General features: G+C 36.1%; 1 protein-coding gene and 1 long non-coding RNA gene across 3 annotated transcripts; both read right to left on the bottom strand.

Annotated features, from left to right (window-relative positions):
* Nucleotides 1–1,899: 1,899 nt before the first annotated feature.
* Nucleotides 1,900–12,219, bottom strand: LOC144545257 (ABC transporter A family member 7-like). The gene is made up of 18 exons (XM_078293848.1): nt 12,101–12,219; nt 11,293–11,674; nt 11,092–11,174; nt 10,842–10,986; nt 10,616–10,735; nt 10,397–10,521; nt 9,962–10,120; nt 9,715–9,877; nt 9,481–9,606; nt 9,271–9,354; nt 8,763–9,148; nt 8,395–8,598; nt 8,119–8,234; nt 2,950–3,034; nt 2,714–2,842; nt 2,508–2,613; nt 2,334–2,422; nt 1,900–2,239 (listed from the first exon to the last, which is right to left on the bottom strand). Exons 1-18 carry the CDS (start codon nt 12,200–12,202, stop codon nt 1,961–1,963), a joined length of 2,883 nt encoding a protein of 960 aa, XP_078149974.1. The 5' UTR covers nt 12,203–12,219; the 3' UTR covers nt 1,900–1,960.
* A 3,740-nt stretch (nt 12,220–15,959) lies between these two features.
* Nucleotides 15,960–17,925, bottom strand: LOC144545225 (uncharacterized). 2 transcript variants are annotated; one of them, XR_013508435.1, is made up of 2 exons: nt 17,586–17,925; nt 15,960–17,408 (listed from the first exon to the last, which is right to left on the bottom strand). It is a non-coding gene; the product is annotated as an uncharacterized LOC144545225 (long non-coding RNA). The 2 variants fall into 2 exon arrangements; XR_013508436.1 differs by having other exon boundaries at nt 15,960–17,403.
* Between the last annotated feature and the right edge of the window lie 2,444 nt (nt 17,926–20,369).

Here is a 20,369-nt window from a genome sequence, read left to right as displayed (position 1 = left end):
TCTATTTCACTTATCACTGTTGTCTCCAGTTCTGAGCCTTGTCTCAACACATGCATCAACTTACCTTGTACCGACTGTGGTAAAACCGGCCTTGTTCTTCGGGAATATGCTGAATCAGCCTCATTGTGATGTGTCTGTCAGTGATCTCGAATAGTCATCCAAGTCAGGGGATCGCCTTTGAGGACTTGGCATGCGTCTGTTGTTGCAATGGTGCAACCTTCCCCCACCTCCTCCTGGAGCAGGAGGACGGCTCACCGGTGAATGCGACCAACCTTCCAAAACCACTTTCACTGTCTTGGAGTAAGGGATGGTAGACATGAGGAGAGAAGGGGGTATGCTTGCCGGGTTGTGACATGTAATGAGAAGTCTTACAGTTTCAAAATTCCCGTTCTCAAAGACCGGTGCTAGCTTGATGACATGACCAAGGCCGGCTAGTAAGTGGTCTAAGTCATCTTCGTTCCAAGCGTTCATGGGCACTCCGACCGGTTTGAGATGTGCTTTATAAGTTGGCGGGTCATATATCATACCCAAGCTTGGTTGCCATGCGGCAAGCTGAACCCGAGAGTTGTGGTCTATGGCAAAGACTCCGACATTGACAGCATGGTTTCTGAGATCCACTGTTGGGAAGGCTACAAGAGAGTGACCAGTGGATGGGTCCAACTTACCTATCATGAAATATCTTGGGTGGCTATGAAGTTGAGCAGCCAAGGTGTTTGCAAGACGGTGAGCAAGAGTACGTTCATTGCAATGAGGGCCCAAATGCACTACGGCTGCCTTGTCAAGCAATTCATTGGAAGAATGGAACCCTTCCCTGCTCGGAACATAAACCCGACGTATCTCATGACGGACCATAGGTAGTGAATCTGGAGAGAGCATAGGCATGGTTTGCCAATTCTCCATGATTTCCTCTCTTTCTTTGTGGTGGTTCTTTGTTTGGTCTCTGTTATGGAGCGGTTTTGGAACTGTTGGAGGCACTGTGTTGGTTTTTATAGCCTTTGCTTTACACCATGAAGATTTGTGACCAACTCCATTGCATTTAAAACATTTCATTAAATTTCTGCAATTTGCTTGTAAATGGCCTCTCTCTGCGCATTTAAAGCATTTGCCTTGTTCTCTAAGAGCATTCATTTTCTGTAAGAGATTTGGGTTGTTGAACTTACCTGTAAATAGGTTTTGCTTTTTCTGTTTTCTCTGAACTTTCGTCCATTCTTCTTCCTTGGTTGGAGATAAAGCACTACTGCCAGAGATTTTGTTGAAGATTTCATTGGAGCTTGCTGTAATCTGCTGGACTTTGAGTTGATCGGTCTTAAAATCTGACTTTGGTTCTCCATTAATGCGTAGGTTAGCTGTGTAAGGTCTTGGTTGGTGAAGATCAGTTACTCCTTGCTCCGATTTCTTGTGTGCTTGGGTGGTGGATCGCTGTGCCGGGTTGATTTGGCGTACTGTTGCCTGTGCGTAGGTGGGTTGGGGGTTTGATTTGTTGATTTTGGCGATCGATGTCCTCCAGTGTCGCCTTCTTGTGCTCCTGAGTGGGGAAGAGCGAGCCCATCGAAAAAAACGTGTCTATCATTAAACATGAAGATTTATTTTACTCTTCTTATTTTGACTGATTTCTTGTTTTGCAATGAAAGCAGAGGAGAGGACGGCTACCCTTTATCTTCCCTGTTTTGCATAGTAATGAAGTTTCAATCTATCAATCCAACTAGATTTTGTACACTTTATTGAATTTTACTTCTCCTCTAGGCAAACTCTGCTTGTGAGAATTACGTATGCAATAAGTTAGAGGCCCTTTATGAATATTAAATGGAAGTTGACAGGCTTAACCTCTACCTTTCTATATAAAAAAAAACAGAGAAAAATAAAATAGAAAAAAAACCAAAAAAAGAAAAAGAAAAAAGTAACATGAGCAATCTTAATGCTGTAAATGAAACTGTTATATTTACGAAAGCATGTTAATTGCCTATGAGCCCCTGGCGACTTTTATGAAGACGTCTTCTAGAGTTGCGTCGGCCAAACCCCATGCGTAGATTGTAAGCCGGCTCTTGGCCTTCTCCACTGCTTGGAAAACATCTGAAATTCTGACCTCCTGTTTTGGTATTTCAAACTTTTGCGTTCCACATATGTGGTAAATTTTTTTGGCATTTGGGGAGAGTCGCCGCACTAGGGTTTCTACTTCCTGTTCATGCTTTGCTGTAGTAGTCATGGTGAACACATATGACCCTCCATACCTTGCCTTCAACTAATATTATACGAGTCAAATTTGTAATGTATTATTATCTACATTTCAGACACATGTAGAGTGTGTAAAAAAAAACACAAATACCAAAAATTACCTCCTTAGGATTGCCTAAACACTGGAAGCTTCCATCAACAAAAATACCAAGCCGGTCACATAAGACCTCTGCCTCCTCCATTGAATGTGCTGAAATAAAACAATTTGGAAAGTCATTTGCTGTAGTTCTGATTGTTATAAAAAGTTAATTTATGAAAGAAGAAACTACTAATACTTGTAAGAATAATAGCACGGTCTTTCTTGGCACGCTTCACAACATTCCACAAATTGTTTCTTGAATCAGGGTCCAATCCCGTACTAGGCTCATCCATGTAAACAACCTAAAAAGGTGAAAGAAGAAATGATCTTGAGCTCACTACATAAAGGTAAATTATGCTACTAAACCCAAATTAAATATGTCAGTGGCACAGTATTGCGCACCTTAGGGTCTCCAATGAGAGAAATCGCAACACTGAGCCTTCTTTTCATGCCACCGCTATACGTCCTCACTTGTTTGTCTCCAACTCCACCATAGAATAAATTAACGCTCCTCAGTGATTCTTCGACTGCCTTTTTTTTTTTTTTTGTGAAAAGAAAGTTGTTTGGTAAGTAATGTTTTCGAGAATTAAGGACCCTCCACAAAAACTAATAGCATGTTATGGCGTTGTGTAATGTACCTTTGCTAAAGCATCACCCTTAAGATTCTTGAGCCGTCCATAAAATAACAAATGTTCTCGTCCGGTCAAATTTTCCCATAACAAACTACATTTTTTAGCGAAGAAAATAGAAAGAATTTCATTAATTTTCTGTCAACACCCTTAATTATAACTTATAAGAATGGCTCATCTTTCTTGTTACACTAAGGGGCACCTCTAATTGAACAAAAACTGAAAATAAATTGCAATTGAAAGTAAAAGAGATGAGTTTAGAGAAATTGACACGCGGGATGATAACGGAGTTCGGCAAAACAATGGCCTACGTCTCCGGGGCGTCGCAACCTCTTTCTAGGTGCGCCTTTCTATTACCCAATATGAAAGGATTACAATTGTGAACCGTGAGCCCTTACAAAACGGGAAGTCACGGCCAACGAGAGATGAGCGCCGGCGAGCCCTTACAACCAAGGGAAGTCACACGAGCTACTCAAGAACAAGAGAAACACTCAATAGATCACTCTAACCTAATCTAATTAGAGATTAGTGAAGTGGATTTGAGATTGTTTGAGATTGATTGAGAGATATTGAAGTTTTAAGCTCAATCAACAATGGTGGAACCAAGCTCTCAGAAAATCGCCTCTTTTGAAGTTTAGGGACGGCTAGGTTAGATTTGAAAGTGATCCCTTCGGTCTATTTATAGTGGTAGCTCAAAAATGAGCTGATTGAGCTAAAACGTTACAACGTTTTCCAGAAACGTTGGTAACGTTTTATGAGCCTTCAAAAGTCCGAGAGCTGCACCAAAACGTTACACAAACGTTTCAAAAACGTTACAACGTTTATAAAACGTTACATAACGTTTTGCACTGTAAAAAACTTGATCAAAATCAGGAATTTCTGAAGTTTGGAAATTAATTAAAACGTTACCAACGTTTTAAAACGTTACAGCACCGTTTTTTGACTTTTTTTGACTTTTTTTGACTTTGATCGAGTTGTTTCACAGCGTTTTCTTAAGGTATAATCGTTATAACGTTTTACAAACGTTACCAACGTTTTTATCCTGTTGAAACAACATCAAAAACACTTTACCAAGTTTAGATTTTACAATTTACATTCTTGATAAGTCTTCATGATTTCTTCAGTTCAAGTATTCCATATTGCAATTCCATTTGACTTGAACCTGCATAATTCTAAAATAGAAGAAATCGTAAAATTCAATAATTGTATGTTTTTGCAAATTAGTCAAATAGACTAAAAGGATTATTGCTAGAACAACAATCTCCCCCTTTTGACGATTTGCAAAAACATACAATGCGAGTAAGTGCATAAATGAGAATTTTTTTTTTTTTTTCAATTTGGTTTACCCAATTGTTATTTTGCACGTTTAGCAATTTCTCCCCCTTTTGGAAATCGACGAAAGGGAGAAAAATTAGCACAAATTAAGATTGCTCCCCCTCAAAATATGCACTCCCCCTCAATTTAGTAATATGATACCGATAATTCACAAATGAGATAAAATTGAGGGATTACTCTAATACTTCATGTCAAACATTTTACAAATCCATTTAAATGTCGCAATTTTAAAGCAATGATTATCAATCGACAAATCAATTCAATGCATATCAATTCATATAAAATAATTCAATTCATGCATTTCTATATATCACACAACTTGTCAAGATTCTAAGATACACAATTCTACTCATTCAACAATTTTGCAATTTAACCCTTGACAAGTTATCAATTCACACAATTCAAATAATTCATACATCTCATACATACCAACAACAAATACCAAATTAACTAAGATATAGCAATTCAAGCAATTAACATTTTTGCATTCAAACCCTTAACAAGTTCACAATTCATGAGACTCAACAATTCAAGGATTTCGTGAAAATATTGACAATTTGGTTTTTGGTGTCGATATGTATGAGTCATAGCTAACACAAATATTTTTATTTTGCTTAGTTTTATGGCACTAGTGTTGTCACACATAATTGGTATGTAGCGGAAGCGAATTTCATAATTATGCAGAGTTTAGATTGCGCATAATATTTGTGTGTAACAACAACTATCAATGATCCAAGCATTTTGTTTATGAGATGCAATCAATCACTCCTACAATAGTATATATTAGTTATTGTTGAGTTAGTAACTAACACATACGTTGTTTAATCTCCCCCTTGATTTTTGGCAAATTGAATAAATTAGGGGAGATTATGTATGAATCTAAGCTAGTTTAACTTTAGGAACCCAAACAACATTTGAGTTGTTGTCTCCATTCCTAAACCTACACTCTAAGGAGGTATGGCCAATTTTGCAACAATAATTACAAAATGTAATTGATGGCTTTTGAGCAATAGAACCTTGCTTGAAAGCGGATTGGTATTGATGCTTAATTTTATGCATGCTACACCTACGACTATCATGAGACCTATTTGCAACTTTAGATGTGACACTCTTAGTTTTGTTGAAATCAAATCGATTATGATGTTGGGGAACATCTCTAGCTACACCATTTCTTTGAGTTTGGTTTTGTAAAGCATTTTTATTTTTAAGTTCATAAAACCATCCATCGGGTCCTTTGAAATAAGTTTTGTTTGACCCCTTTGGATTAAACATGTTCTTATCACTATTTTGAAAAGTATTTTTGTTCTGGAAATTTCTTTTATTGTACTTATACCTAAATGCATAATTTGGTGACTTTTTATCTTGTTTAGCATTTGAGGCATGAGAAGACTTCAATTTGGATGACTCCTTGTTCAAGGGAGTTAAACCCTTTTTGGTAAAGAATTGATAAGTTGTATTGCTCACAATTAAACTTAAGTTTGGCATTTGGAATACTTGAAGTTTGAGAATGTTCCCCTTTTTCTTTTGGGCCTTTTATGTGATTGGATTTAAATGAGGATTTATCCTTCTCAAATCCAAGACCAACTCTATCTATTTTATGATAAGATTGATCATGTATCAAATTACTCACATAATAAGGATCTAGACTAGTGACATTTGAAGATTCACTAGGAGACCTTAATGCCCTATTTTCGGTATCTAAGGTTTGAACTTTAACCTTTAATATGCCTATTTCACCTATGTGCGATGTTTTTAAATTCCTAACTTCACATTCTAACATGTCATTTTTAGCAATCAATTTTTGAATAATACCTTCCTTTTCAACCAAAATTCTATTGGACTTATCAAGGAGAGATTGTAATTTTGATTCATCATCATAGCATGATATACTCTCATTTTTGAAAATGCTTGACTCATTGATTTCTAACCGATTGGTGTACAAGTTATTTTCGGTCTCATCAATGGTACCATTGTATTCTTCACCACCTTCTTCCTCATCGGTCAATTCATCTTCGGACTCAATACCATCAAGACCCCAATTTAAATGTACCTCATTAGCGGAGCTAGTTGAGGCTTCGATTCCATCATCGCCCTTCTTGATGTTCCTTGATTTCACAAGGTCTATGAGAAATTCGATAGTGGTCTCGTCGGTGATGTTCTTGCTTGCAATAATTGAGTCCACATCAATTGCCGAGGGACCTTCATCTACATTTGCCGTCAACGCAAGATTGAGATCTTGTTCATCCATCTTTGTCTTACTCATTTTAATCTGGGCATTTACTTCAAATCGATTGGTTAGATCCTCCCATATTTCATGGGCACTACACGAATCATTAATTAATGATGAGATAGATTCACTAACCGAATTAATTATATAATTTATTGCAATTAGATTAATTTGCTTTTCAAGTTTGGATGTGGCGGTCACATTATTATTGTCATCAATTTTCGGTACATATCTATTTTCTACAATGTCCCAAACCTCATTGGTTTTAAAAAATTGAATCATAAGATTTTTCCAATGACTAAAATTGTTGGTTGTATTACCGAAAATTGGGGGTTCTCTCACACATCTATAAGGTGTCATTTCCCAAGTTGATCTAACTCAAACTAAGTGAGTCTTAATTTGAGCAACTTGCTCTGATACCACTTTGTTACACTAAGGGGCACCTCTAATTGAACAAAAACTGAAAATAAATTACAATTGAAAGTAAAAGAGATGAGTTTAGAGAAATTGACACGCGGGATGATAACGGAGTTCGGCAAAACAATGGCCTACGTCTCCGGGGCGTCGCAACCTCTTTCTAGGTGCGCCTTTCTATTACCCAATATGAAAGGATTACAATTGTGAACCGTGAGCCCTTACAAAACGGGAAGTCACGGCCAACGAGAGATGAGCGCCGGCGAGCCCTTACAACCAAGGGAAGTCACACGAGCTACTCAAGAACAAGAGAAACACTCAATAGATCACTCTAACCTAATCTAATTAGAGATTAGTGAAGTGGATTTGAGGTTGTTTGAGATTGATTGAGAGATATTGAAGTTTTAAGCTCAATCAACAATGGTGGAACCAAGCTCTCAGAAAATCGCCTCTTTTGAAGTTTAGGGACGGCTAGGTTAGATTTGAAAGTGATCCCTTCGGTCTATTTATAGTGGCAGCTCAAAAATGAGCTGATTGAGCTAAAACGTTACAACGTTTTCCAGAAACGTTGGTAACGTTTTATGAGCCTTCAAAAGTCCGAGAGCTGCACCAAAACGTTACACAAACGTTTCAAAAACGTTACAACGTTTATAAAACGTTACATAACGTTTTGCACTGTAAAAAACTTGATCAAAATCAGGAATTTCTGAAGTTTGGAAATTAATTAAAACGTTACCAACGTTTTAAAACGTTCAGAAAACGTTACCAACGTTTTAAAACGTTACGGCACCGTTTTTTGACTTTTTTTGACTTTTTTTGACTTTGATCGAGTTGTTTCACAGCGTTTTCTTAAGGTATAATCGTTATAACGTTTTACAAACGTTACCAACATTTTTATCCTGTTGAAACAACATCAAAAACACTTTACCAAGTTTAGATTTTACAATTTACATTCTTGATAAGTCTTCATGATTTCTTCAGTTCAAGTATTCCATATTGCAATTCCATTTGACTTGAACCTGCATAATTCTAAAATAGAAGAAATCGTAAAATTCAATAATTGTATGTTTTTGCAAATTAGTCAAATAGACTAAAATGATTATTGCTAGAACAACATTTCTTATATCAGATGTAACAGAGAGGGACACAAGAAAAGTAAAGAAAGATAATTTGGAAAATAGGGAAGATTAGCGTAAGCTTACTCATGCTGCGGGCAGACACCCATGTTGGTATGGATGCCATTACCATCCATGTCAGTCCTTATGTCCATTCCTTGTACATATGCTGTACCTGATGTTGACTTAATCAACCCTATCATCTGTTCACATCAAAAATAACTCCCCTATTTATTACCTAAATATAGTTTATCTAACAATTAATTTAGTTACAAGTCAAGAACTTGACTACTGAAACAGGAAAATATGAAGGTAAACAAATATTGATTTAATCTTTCCACATTGAAAAAGGGGAGTACAAACCATATGGATGAAGGATGTCTTGCCAGCACCGTTGGGGCCGAGCATTCCAAAACACACACCTTGTGGCAGAGCAAGAGAGAGGCCCTCCACTGCCAGCTTGTCAGGGTTGCCATCCCGTCCAGGGTACACCTTTCTTAGGTTGTCAGATATCACCGCATAGTTGTTTATGTTTTCTTCCATCACCAGCTTCTCCACCAATTCCCTCTGCATTGCAATTCAGTTATATCCATTCCATTGATCCAACTACTTTTCCAATTATCTTCAAACTTATAGAGCTTCATACTATTACACATAACCAAGCAACTGACTACTATTCTCATCAAAATAAAAAAGCAAAAATTGGAAAAAGGAGGACACATCAAACATACCTCTTGAGTGACGTCAGACTTGTTGTCGACATTGAAGACGACCTTGGCAGAGCCCTGGTGGTTGAAGCTAGTTGTCAACTGAAGCGACAACGACCTGCTCATCTTTTTTTTCTTCAAGAAGTTCAAGAAAAAGAGGGGATCTTTACTGATGCTACCTCCGAGGAACGACACCTGTTCAAGGTAGAATGATAGAGAAAGCAGCACCATCCACTCCATCACCATAATGATTATGACATCTCTCGTGCCATTCTCTGAGCTGCTAAGATCCCCCCACCTCATTCCTTTTGTGCTCATGACACTTCCACTGAACGCGTACTGCCCAAACTCGTACAAACCTCGGTACAGAGAGAAGCCCGGTACCAGCTCAATCAGTATAATCCAGCCCCCTGTGTACAAGATTTTGATTTTCAAGTTTAAAATGAAAAGTGGGCATTTCGGTCAATCAAACAAGTACACGAAGTGAGCATACCTACTGTCTTGTTAACATGTACTTGAGAAATAATCTTACTTGGAAACGATGGATCTTCGACAAAGAACTGCAAGAGAAATGTGCTGAGTAAGCCAGATCCGAACACATAAATGTAGCCAATCACTGCACCACAAGGTTTAAACGAGCAATATTACAATTAAGTATTTTATTTCAGTGAGAGATATTTAAAGAGTTACTAATTAGGTTTCCTCAGTTTGCATTTATAACACTAAACGTTCTTAGTCTGACCTGTAGCAGTGTTAACAGTTGAAAAGAAAGAAGCCACAAGAAAAGCGAAGGCAATCTCAAGATTGATGTAAATGAAATAAAACACCACTTGTATGCTATAGTCATTTAATCTGAAAAAGTTCAATCCTGAAGAAAACCAAGAAATTACTCAGCATTTGCATTAAATGTCTCAAATTCTTAGCAATAGTATTCATGACAAGGCTGATTTAAAAAAAGAAAAGAAAATATTGCTACCTATTAGAGAGCCAAATATCACAAATAAAATTATATAGGCTGCAGATAGCAATAAGAAGTACAAATAAGAAATCAACCAATAGGGGCCATTAGTTAATCCATGAATCTTCATCATTATCTTCAATTTTTGTTGCTTCTCGTACACCAAGTGAGTGAGTATAACCTATAATACACTAGGAGATGAAGTATCAATAAGAAACTATACGATTACTAATTTGTGTAATTTATGAATAGTATCTGTACTTACCGGAAAAAGTAGCTGAACTACCCAAGTGAAGAACAAAGGACCCAGCACAGAAGAGAAATCTAACCGAAATTTTGTTCCAACTTTGGGTGTCTCCTTCACAAATTTAAATTCCATGCTCACTCCAGCTCCTTTTAGAAATTTGAGAAAAGCATTTGATGCCTGTTATATGCAGGTGGCCAAAATTATTATTTTGATTCTTCTCGTTTTAAAAAAGAAGAAGAAAAAAAAATCTAGGAAATGCCTATTTACATTTGTATTATCATATACTTTTCTACATTCAACCGGACATATATACTAGTACTAATACAAGGACCATTATAGATAGCTTCTGGTGTCAGTAGTCAATGTTCATACACACAATTCAATGCAAGATTATTGCCTTAGAACAAAGTCAAAAACACAAAAAGAGGAGATTGAGGTTTGTTTTTCTTTTACCACATTCAAAGAGCGCGGGACCCTCAGAAAACGAATGTGGTTATGTCCATTATTTTTACTGTAGGTTGAGTTGTACCATATATCAATGTTGTAGCCCATATCACTCGTATCTAAAAAGTCATAAGCTGCCAAACACAAGATTGGAAAAGTCGTATCAACTTCGAAAGAAATATGCAAATATACTCCGTCAAAAACATAATGCAAGCACGAGAGCAGTACCAGTAAGAAACTCGTTTGATCTTCTCTCTGTATTGCTTTGCCGATAACCCCTGAATAGCTCATCATTTATCATCGATGATGCATTGCGCCATAGCGGCAACCCCTGAACACATGCTACATCTGTACATTTTTCAGAGGCAATATACTTTAGTTTCACCAAAACTGATACTGATAAAATCAAGGTTACTAGGTAAACCAAAGAATTAACCATGGAGTAGAACCATACCTATAGTAAAGGATACCCCTTGGTAATTGATTGTAGCTTTGGTCGAAGAATTAGCGAGGCAGGATGGTTGAATGTAATAGAGACGTTTGTTTGGGATAAATGCTGGCTCAATGTACAGAGTGTCTCTTGTGCTCATGTTTGTGCTCTGAAATATAAAAAATAATACAACTAATATTTGAGAAATTTCGTGCTATAAAAACTTTAAATTGAAACAAGCAGCTCAGGTTGAGATTGTTAAATGAAGACTTACAGGTACAACATGTGAGAAGAGAGTAAGATAATCAGAAAAGTTGGGAGAACTATTCATCACCGGAAATAAACTCCCTGTTAGAGCTGTCATGCCACCAACAATAAAGAAATGAAGTACTTACACCATATAAAGCTGAAAATTATAACAAATTATATAAAGGAAAATAAAAAGACGCATTGATAGCTCAGAAAACATAGATACTTTGTGCCAAAGTCTGGTTTTGGCCGGTAAAGAGTACAGTAGCAGGACAAGAGCCAGAGAACTGGCATGACGAATCGGGCAAGTCAGCGAATGGGAGATACACATTGCGCACTGCATGGAACTCTGGCAGGGGCACCTGCATCAGGGCAGGCCCCTCGGGCGGGTTGGGTATGGCACAACTGCCGACCTGTTTCAAGGTCGAGTACTGGGACCCACACACCTTCTGGCATGTGCCTGTGCCTTTGACCGGGATGCACGTGCAGCCACATTGGTACATGGGCTTGTCCAACTCGTTGTTAATCACAGCTTGGAGGATTATCAGAAGGACACAAATTAGGATTGGGTATACGGCAGTGCACATGTTCGTCCTGATGTTCCTCTTCTGTTCATCACCATATTAGTTTATTTTTCATGATTAAGCAAATTTGATTATAAATCACAGGGAATTAGTTAATCAATTATTTTTCTTGTGAAGATGTACAAGTCAATGTGTTGAATAGTATTGCCTCTCAGGTTGTTTTGTAAAGACGGAATTGATAGAGCAATCTCTTTCTTCTAGAAATCAATGAACATAGAAAGGGGGTCAATGCAGTAGATTGATATTGTAATTCTTTTATTCAGCATCCCAAGTAATGTACAAAATGTGCAAATTTGTTGGAATTAGGATACAAAACCAGACAATAATACATAAATATATGTTGATTACAATCAAATAGAGCTGAACTTCTGCTTTCACATAGAACTCGGCTCTTGAATAGAAACTGAAACATATAATGGAACTAATGGAGAGAGAAGAGAAGGAAGAGACCTGAAAGGTGAGATTCTTTCGGAGAAGAGCATTAGCCTGAGTTGAGAAGCTCGCTACGCCTCTCTCTCTTTCCACGTCACCACCTCTGGTGTCGGAGCCCATAAGGCTCCGCGCTGAAGCTGATGATACGGGTACTATTGCTGATGCCTCATGATCACTACTCTCTCTCTCTTTCTTCACTCAATAGTTTTCTTGAATACTATGATTACTATGCTTATACAATCGTTCAAAGATCGATTGATTTGAAATTAAACAACTTTGGAGATGTGAGGAAAAAAAGAGATGAGAGAAAGAGAAAGAGAAAGAAAGAAGACTGAAATTAAATATATAGTTCGTTATTCCTGTCCCACCCCATATCCTCTTTCTTCTCTTTCATTTCCGTAATTCTGTCAAAAAGACCAAATTTAAATTTCGAAAAAGCAAGTACTAAAACGTACCTAGTTGTAATAATTTACTCCTCGAACCAAATCATGCAACATGACAATATTTTAATAATTAAGACCCTTTCATATTTTTCCATATATTATTCGAATGGTGTTTTTTTTTTTTTTTTTTTTTTTAAATTACAGATTCATTCTAAAATGCAAATTAATTCACAGATATGGGTAGACCTCGTTGTTGTTATTTTATTATAGGAATGTCGGTTCTTTGAACTTTCCCACGTGTAACCTAAGTGAATTAAAATTTAAATCCCACCAGTGAGATAGAATTCATAGGAATTTGTATCGTATAATAGATTAGTAAATATTGTTCTGTAACATAGTTAACTTGCAAACAATAATGTTATGTGTATTTAAATCAACAAATTTTAGTCTCGGCCAAAATATTTATTGTTTGGTATTGAATTTAAGTAACAACTTTGCTATCGTATAATAGAATTCAATATTGATTGAAAATCCCTTTTCTATTGAATTTAAGTAACAACTTTTTTTCTTTTGATGTCATTTTTTTTTCCTTCTGAAAAGTGTTCTAGGCCTAGAGCAAAATACCATGTACAATTTCTAGACTCAAAAGAAAAAAAAAAGGACATTGGTATCTAGAAAATTTACATTGTCTATACATCTCAAATTTACAATAATGAAACTATTATTATTGTATTTTAAACATTGACAACACTATGCATGGTTTTTAAAACATTTGGGTTCAATATATAGTTTTGACAACACTCATTTAACTCAGATAGGCAGTATTATCATTTTGTCGGATTCAGATTTTTAGGAAAAGGCAAATAGGCAGTCAAAGGACGATCTATGTACGTCTTGGTATCGAGGGCTTTGATCTTTCTGATTATCTTAGAGACCGTGCTGAGTAAGATGCTATTGATGCTGCTTTTATAGCTGATCCATCTACTACTGATTCAGATTCTTCTTTTGCTAGTGCCTCTACTTCTCGTTTTAATATTAGGGATGATTAGTCTTTATTACTCTGTTTGTGTTTTGTCTTGTGGTTATTTTGTCTTAGTGTTTTTATTAGTTATCTTGGCAATATGTTTTGCCTTTTATGCTTTATGACATTAGTTTTAGATATTCTTTTGATGCTTCACACCTTGAGGATTTTTATCATTTTCAGTTTTATCAATTTTGTATGAACTATTTTTGTTTCTAATGAAACAGGTGGCTAGCTTGCCACTTTTATCAAAAAAGAAAAAGAAAAGATAAACTGTACATCAACGTATTATTTTTGTGCATTCACGTACATTGCTTCCTCGAACTAATTAAAGGTGTCAAACTTAAAATTTAATACACTTCTTTTGTTTGTAAAAGAATAGCAAGATTGATAAATAGTAAAAGTTCTGTATTACCCATAAACAAATGAATATACGAGCTCAACCTTAGGTTTATAATTAATGTATAAATTAATTCATTGCAAGACGATGAAAGTGGAATTAACGTGGCCTAAAATTAATTAAGCTGGCAAGTTCACCAAGTGTAGAATTAGGATTTTCTTCCTTCAAATTCCAAAGAATTAGGAAATTAGAGATGAGATTTGAACAGATTTCTCTTTATATATACATGCACCCACGTTTCACAATATATATTCTGCACAATTTTTAATAAACGACCGATTCTGATATATTTTGCACAATCAAGATCAGATATATATAAACGGCCGACCCTGATACCTATTTTCAAGGTCGGCTCTTAAGTTAATTTGTCCGATCCTAAAATTATCAATATCACATTTTTGTCATGCCCGATTCTGATGGGGCGATACTATTAGTACATATAGTTAGATTATTGTGTCAAATTTTGATTAGATGTAAATCGTGCATGATATTAATGACCTATATCCGGATTTCCTCCTCTCTCTGAGGAGGGTTCCACTGCCTCCATTTTTCATGCCTCCACTCAACCTCCAAATCTGGACCGCTCATCAACCAGTTTCATCAACGATCAAGATTAAAAGTATATTAGCGAAATTTTTTAAAGAAATCGTCTCCAGTACCCCTTTCGTCTCTGTCATTAGCTCACCCAAATCCCTCAATTCGCCTCTTCCGGTCTTCCCCCCACACGCCCCTTCTCCCCCAATCTCCCCCTCGCCGCATCGCGCTCCTTCCCCATGACTCTCGACTACGAACCGACGCGCACCCCCTCCTGACCCCTCTCGACCCATTCCAACCCTTCTTGACCCCGACTCAGGGTCGGACCTCCAACCAGCTCGCACTTTAGTTTTCTATTAGTAATGTCACTGTAAGTAATTTTTTCTACAAGTTGTACTGGTATTAACCTATGCATAGTTGAATTTGTTTGTGTTCTCACCATGCGTGGAAATCTGATGAATATGCATAGTTGAATTTGTTTTGTGTTCTCACCATGCGTAGAAATCTGATGAATACTTAATTTGGTGACAATCTTATGGTTGTGATTTTCACATTGCTGTCAGGTAAGACCAAAGGGGTTCAAGTCGCGCAGTACAAGCGGAGGCTGTGGAAATTTCTGAAGCAATGCAATATATCAAGGGCTTAGGAATTACTGAGTGTTCTAATAACAAGAGTATTGCGGAGGTGATTATGGCAGCTCAACCACCGACTCAGATGAATTAGAGAGATTTCCGAGAAGTTTCAATGTGTGGAAATGGTTCAAAGAAAACAAGAGATATACTTGCAAATATGTTTCCAGGAGTGTCAATGGAACTGCTGATTTACTGGCACGTAGGGGTACAGGAGCAAAATGGGATGTCACTGTTTTTTTTTGTTCCTTTGTTTTGTTTGAAAATGGATGAGTGTGTTGTAAATTGAAAATGGATGAGTGTGTTTTGTTTTCCTTTATTTCTGTTTGAAAATGGATGAGGTTATCAGGAAAGGGAAAAGAGTATAGCGCGTTTTTTCAAATTGAATCTTGTAACCTGTAATAGCTATGTTGATGAATGGAAAACCTACGAGCATTTAAATTTTATTATTCTTGTGAAGCTGAAATTCGAAATAGAAAGTTGGTAGGGAAGTGTAACGAGCTGAAGGTACATGCACAATTGCTTCATACATGCTTCTTTGTTCTTTCATATTTTCCAAAAAAGTTTCTAGAGATCTCTCTCTACAAACAATTTCATCTCTAATTCATTTAATTTACAGTAGTTCTCTTTGATAATTCTATTTTTTCTACTAAGATAAATATACATATCAAAAGAGCCTGTACAAGTACCAATGAGTAGAATTTTAAATAGGTATAGGTACCCGCGAATGTACAAGTACCAGGTACCACCTGAACATAGACTTGATGAATTATTTTTCAGGTACCAATACACACAATATTAGCAAGAAATAACTTCAACTGAACCTCAACAAATGTACATAAAATAAATTGAGAAGGGACAAAAATTGAGAAAGTGATAATTACTAACAAGTTGGAAATCAATTCTTTGCTTTTGAGAAAAAAATGTGAATCATGCATCATGCCCCCATTTGATTTCATTGAACGAGTTACAAAGATTTTGTAACTACAATTTGAAAAGGAAAACAAAGCTCAAACAGTTGAGCTATGAATGTAAATGTAAAAACTGAAAAAGAAACATGAAATGAGTCTAAGAAAACATAGATTATAATTTATAACAAAAATTGCTTTGCTTCGCCTCTGATCCAGCTTGTGTGTGGTTTATCTCATCTCCAGAGTCCTTACCAGTGGTACTGGTGTTAGTACCTCTAACCAATACCATACCAGCACTGTTACCAGAACCATAACAGTAGTACTAGAAGTCGTACCAGACCCTAGTTCGCACCCAAATCCTTACCATTAGTCATCCCTATCGGATCTTCCGCACCCGCTGTACCAGAACTCGTACCAGTGGTACCGCTACCCCGTCAATGATGCCAAAAGTACCAGTAAAGTGATGTATCATTGTTTTTGCCGCCTATGTTAATGTGTGGCTGTTTGTCTTCATAGTGATCACCCATTGCTCACGTATTTTCTGTATAAGAAGTTCATTTTCATTTGATTTGTTGGTAAAGATCCTCAAGGTACAAACTAAGACGATAAACCTTGCCTTTACTTTTAGTAATTTAAACCAAATTACATATCTTACAATATAACAGAGAGATTCAAGATCAAGTATGAGTAATAGGAACACAAATATAGTTCCTGACCCAAGCAAGGATAATGAGTCAATCGGATCAATAAGTTCGAAGCAATTCATTTTCATCTCTATGCATTCTAGTTAGTAACAATTGGGGGTGGCATCACCAATTCAGTAAAAAAAAAATCCTGACAACTACCCAAAATAACTAAAATATGCAATCAAAATGACACATTTCATGTCCACATCTGTTAGGACTGACTTTGTTTTCATTAGCTGGAATAGATAAAAGAAGACCAAAGAGCCATTTGCATAACCTTCCTACACAAGTGTTAAAAAATATGGGCTAAAAACTATTATATTACTAGATTCGCCACGATCAGCTTCCACATCCAAAAGCTGCTCGATTCAAGTGTTAATGGTCATGAATTTTGGAGGTTCATAAACCTTCTTCCCTCTGCACATTAAAGATAATGGATGTTGTGCAAGTCATTAGTGATGTAGAACATAAAATAAGCAATAGCATCTAATCTCAATTAAGCTCCATACTTGCCTCAACTGACACCAAATATGCAATTCGATAAATTTCAAGAACACATATACTAAAGTTTTGCTAATGTATCTGCAAAGGGACTCAAAAGTTGGCTCCTTCACACGTATATCTGCTCATTGAAAACAACAAATATTAGTTCTTCCAGGATCAGTTCTTAACTGCAATCTTTCAATCGCCTCTTTGATCTCTTAGAATGTTCAATACCTACTTCAAAGCTGCTTTTCAAGCATCCATTCTTTGACTCCTGCACTGAATTTTTCATTATAATCATTCAAAAAACTGAATCTCAAGTCATTTAACTGAATAACTTCCCTAAGCTATATTGCAGATACTGTGTGAAAAAAAAGAGAACTATATTGCTCACTGGAACAAAACAAAAATGTCAAAAGTTATTAACTAGAAAGGACAATTTTTCCTTGTACAGACCTGAATCCGAGGGGAGAAGGCATGTGGCGAGGGAAGCCTCCCTGATTTCGCGTTCACAAGGAGGGATCGCTTCTTTTTTCAAACGATTTGACAGTGCGCCTCCAAATTTCCTCTTTTGAATATGGGGTTTCTTCAGGTGACACGAGAGCGGACTCGGAGAGAGGTTGTGCGAGAGAGAGAGAGGGCAATGAAGGGGGTTGTCCTTTTTGTCGCGCAAGGCGATCGCGAGGGGAGCACGGAATAGAGCGAAACAAAGAGAGAAGGAGACGATTGGAGAGGGAGGCGCGAGGGGGTCCTTTCCGACACCAGAGGAAGGCGCGAGGGTGAGGATTTTGGGCGAATGACAGACGAAGAGATTAGAGAAGAGAGACAAAGCATTGGTACTGGAGACGATAGAATATAATTTTTTCGCTGAGAAATCTTTGAACTTGGTTCGTTAATTAAATTGTTGATGTACGGCTGAGATTTGGAGGCTGAATGGAGGCATGAAGAATTGAGGCAGTGAACCCTCCTCGATCTCTCTCTCTCTCTATATATATATATAGATGGGCTATGGTGCATTGCAATGCATGGAGGAGTTTGTATTATATTTTGTCGCCTAAATTTATATGGGAACTGATAATAGTACCCGCGCTACAGTACCCACACTGTACCCGCAGGGGGACCACCGAAAATTAAATATTAAAATTTAACTGCACAATTCAAAATTTTTTTCCTAAATATTAATACCTATGAACGGAAGTATTTATACCTATGTACAGAAGTATTTATACTTATGATGTGAACAATTATTTATTGTATGGATTATGTAGCACCAAGATAACAATACCCGTGCTACAGTACCCGCACTGTACCCGCGCTACAGTACCCGCTATCCGGGGACCACCGAAAATTAAATGTATAAATATAACTTCCTATGAGAACTACAAAAACTCCACAATTTGAATTTTTTTTAAAGTATTAATATTTATGCAATTTTCTCTTCCAAATGAGATCCATGATGACGTACTTTCAGGCTCGTCGTCACGCAAGTGTTTATACCTCGCCATACAAGTATTTATACCTTTGCAAGTATTTTTTACATATGACACTAAAAGTATTAATATCTAAATATTGAAAGTATTTATACTTATACACTGAAGTATTTATACCTATGAGGTCAACTATGTTTATTAAAGGAAAGTTGACGCGGGAATGATTGGGAAACTCGAAAAGAGATTATCATAACAAGTTACGCATCAAAGTATTAACATCTTACTTTTTTAAGTGCTAATATCTTATCTTCTAAGTATTTACATCTACGAAGGTATAAATATATAAGTATTTTTTATATATGACACAGAAAGTATTAATATTTAGACACATAAAGTATTTATATCTATGCATTGAAGTATTTATTTTTATGAGATTAACTATTTTTGTTAGAGAAAGATTGATGCGGAATTAGTGCCGGGACTTTGAAAGGGGAACCATATAATTAGTGGGGACCATAGAGAAAGAGTACTGCTGGGATTTTAGAATAATAATTAATTGAGACTATATAATATATTTTTAGAATAATAATTAGTGGACACAATATAATTAGTGGGGACCATAACACATTATTTTTTAAAGTCTGGATACTGTAGCACGTTACTGTAGCGTGGGTACAGTGCGGATACTGTAGCACGAGTACAAAAATAATTATTCAATTTATATTGATGGAACTTCTTATTAGCCCTAACGTTAAGCAAAAATAATAGTTCATTTCTTTGTACTTTTTTTTGTTAAATTTATGAACTTGTTATTCTTAAAAATTATATATTGTTTGCATTTTAGTTCTTATTTTTCTAATATTCACACTATTGTTAATTTTAAGGTTCAATCCAAAACAATTATTTTATGTTAATTTAATGAACACAATTGAAGATGTAAAAGAATAAATGTAGAAAGATTTATTTAGGTGAATATATATAGAACAATACATCGATGTAGTAAGCAAAGGGTAAATGTGTCATTAAAAATTCAAAGAGGTTATTAATTAACAGGATTTTGTTTTGTTGTCAGTTTGTCATACACTAATGATTAATTGTAGCTTTCGCAAAAGAAACATCATTATTCGTTACCTAGAAATCACCTTCGATGGAGCGGTTTTTTTAAAAATAACGATTTATTTTTATCGATGCCAAATTATGGATCATTTACATTAAACAAAAACAATGCAAAATGTGAACTAATGGCTCAGTAGATTACGGGGCACATCACAATCTTTTCTCAAATCTTATGGATACGTTTGGATGCACTCTAAAATAATTAGAATAACTACTATTTGAGAATAGTAGATGAGAATAGTGATTTTTGGAAGAATGTGAGAATAGTGTTGATGTGATGCTATTCGGAATAACAAAAATATTGTTTGAATTGAACATTTAGAATATCGATGGAGGGATTGAACATTTGAGAGAACACCAATTGCTATTCTAATTTTTTGTAGGAATAACGGAACAACTCTATTCTCACTATTCCGAATAGCAATTGAGTATGTTTGAATGGATCAAAATGATGTGATTATTACAATACAAGTAATAAATCCTAATTTACGCTCAATTCGGTTGCAAGTGTACAACCTTGTCGAGTAGTACTTAGGGATCGTCTCCATAAGGACAAGTTGGAATATTAACTCTAACCTAACAATTTAATTTAGTAAAAGTGAAATAAAAAGGGTTTGTGTTTGTTCAAGTGGTTTGTTTGATAGTGATCAAATTGAATTAAACTAAAGTCTTAAGGCGAAATTCGATTTTTAAC

The sequence above is a fragment of the Carex rostrata genome, chromosome 27 (genome assembly GCF_964058835.1).
Source record: "Carex rostrata chromosome 27, lpCarRost1.2, whole genome shotgun sequence".
NCBI lineage: Eukaryota > Viridiplantae > Streptophyta > Magnoliopsida > Poales > Cyperaceae > Carex > Carex rostrata.
Note: the sequence above shows the minus strand (reverse complement) of the source record. Positions and strands in the feature narration are given on the sequence as shown.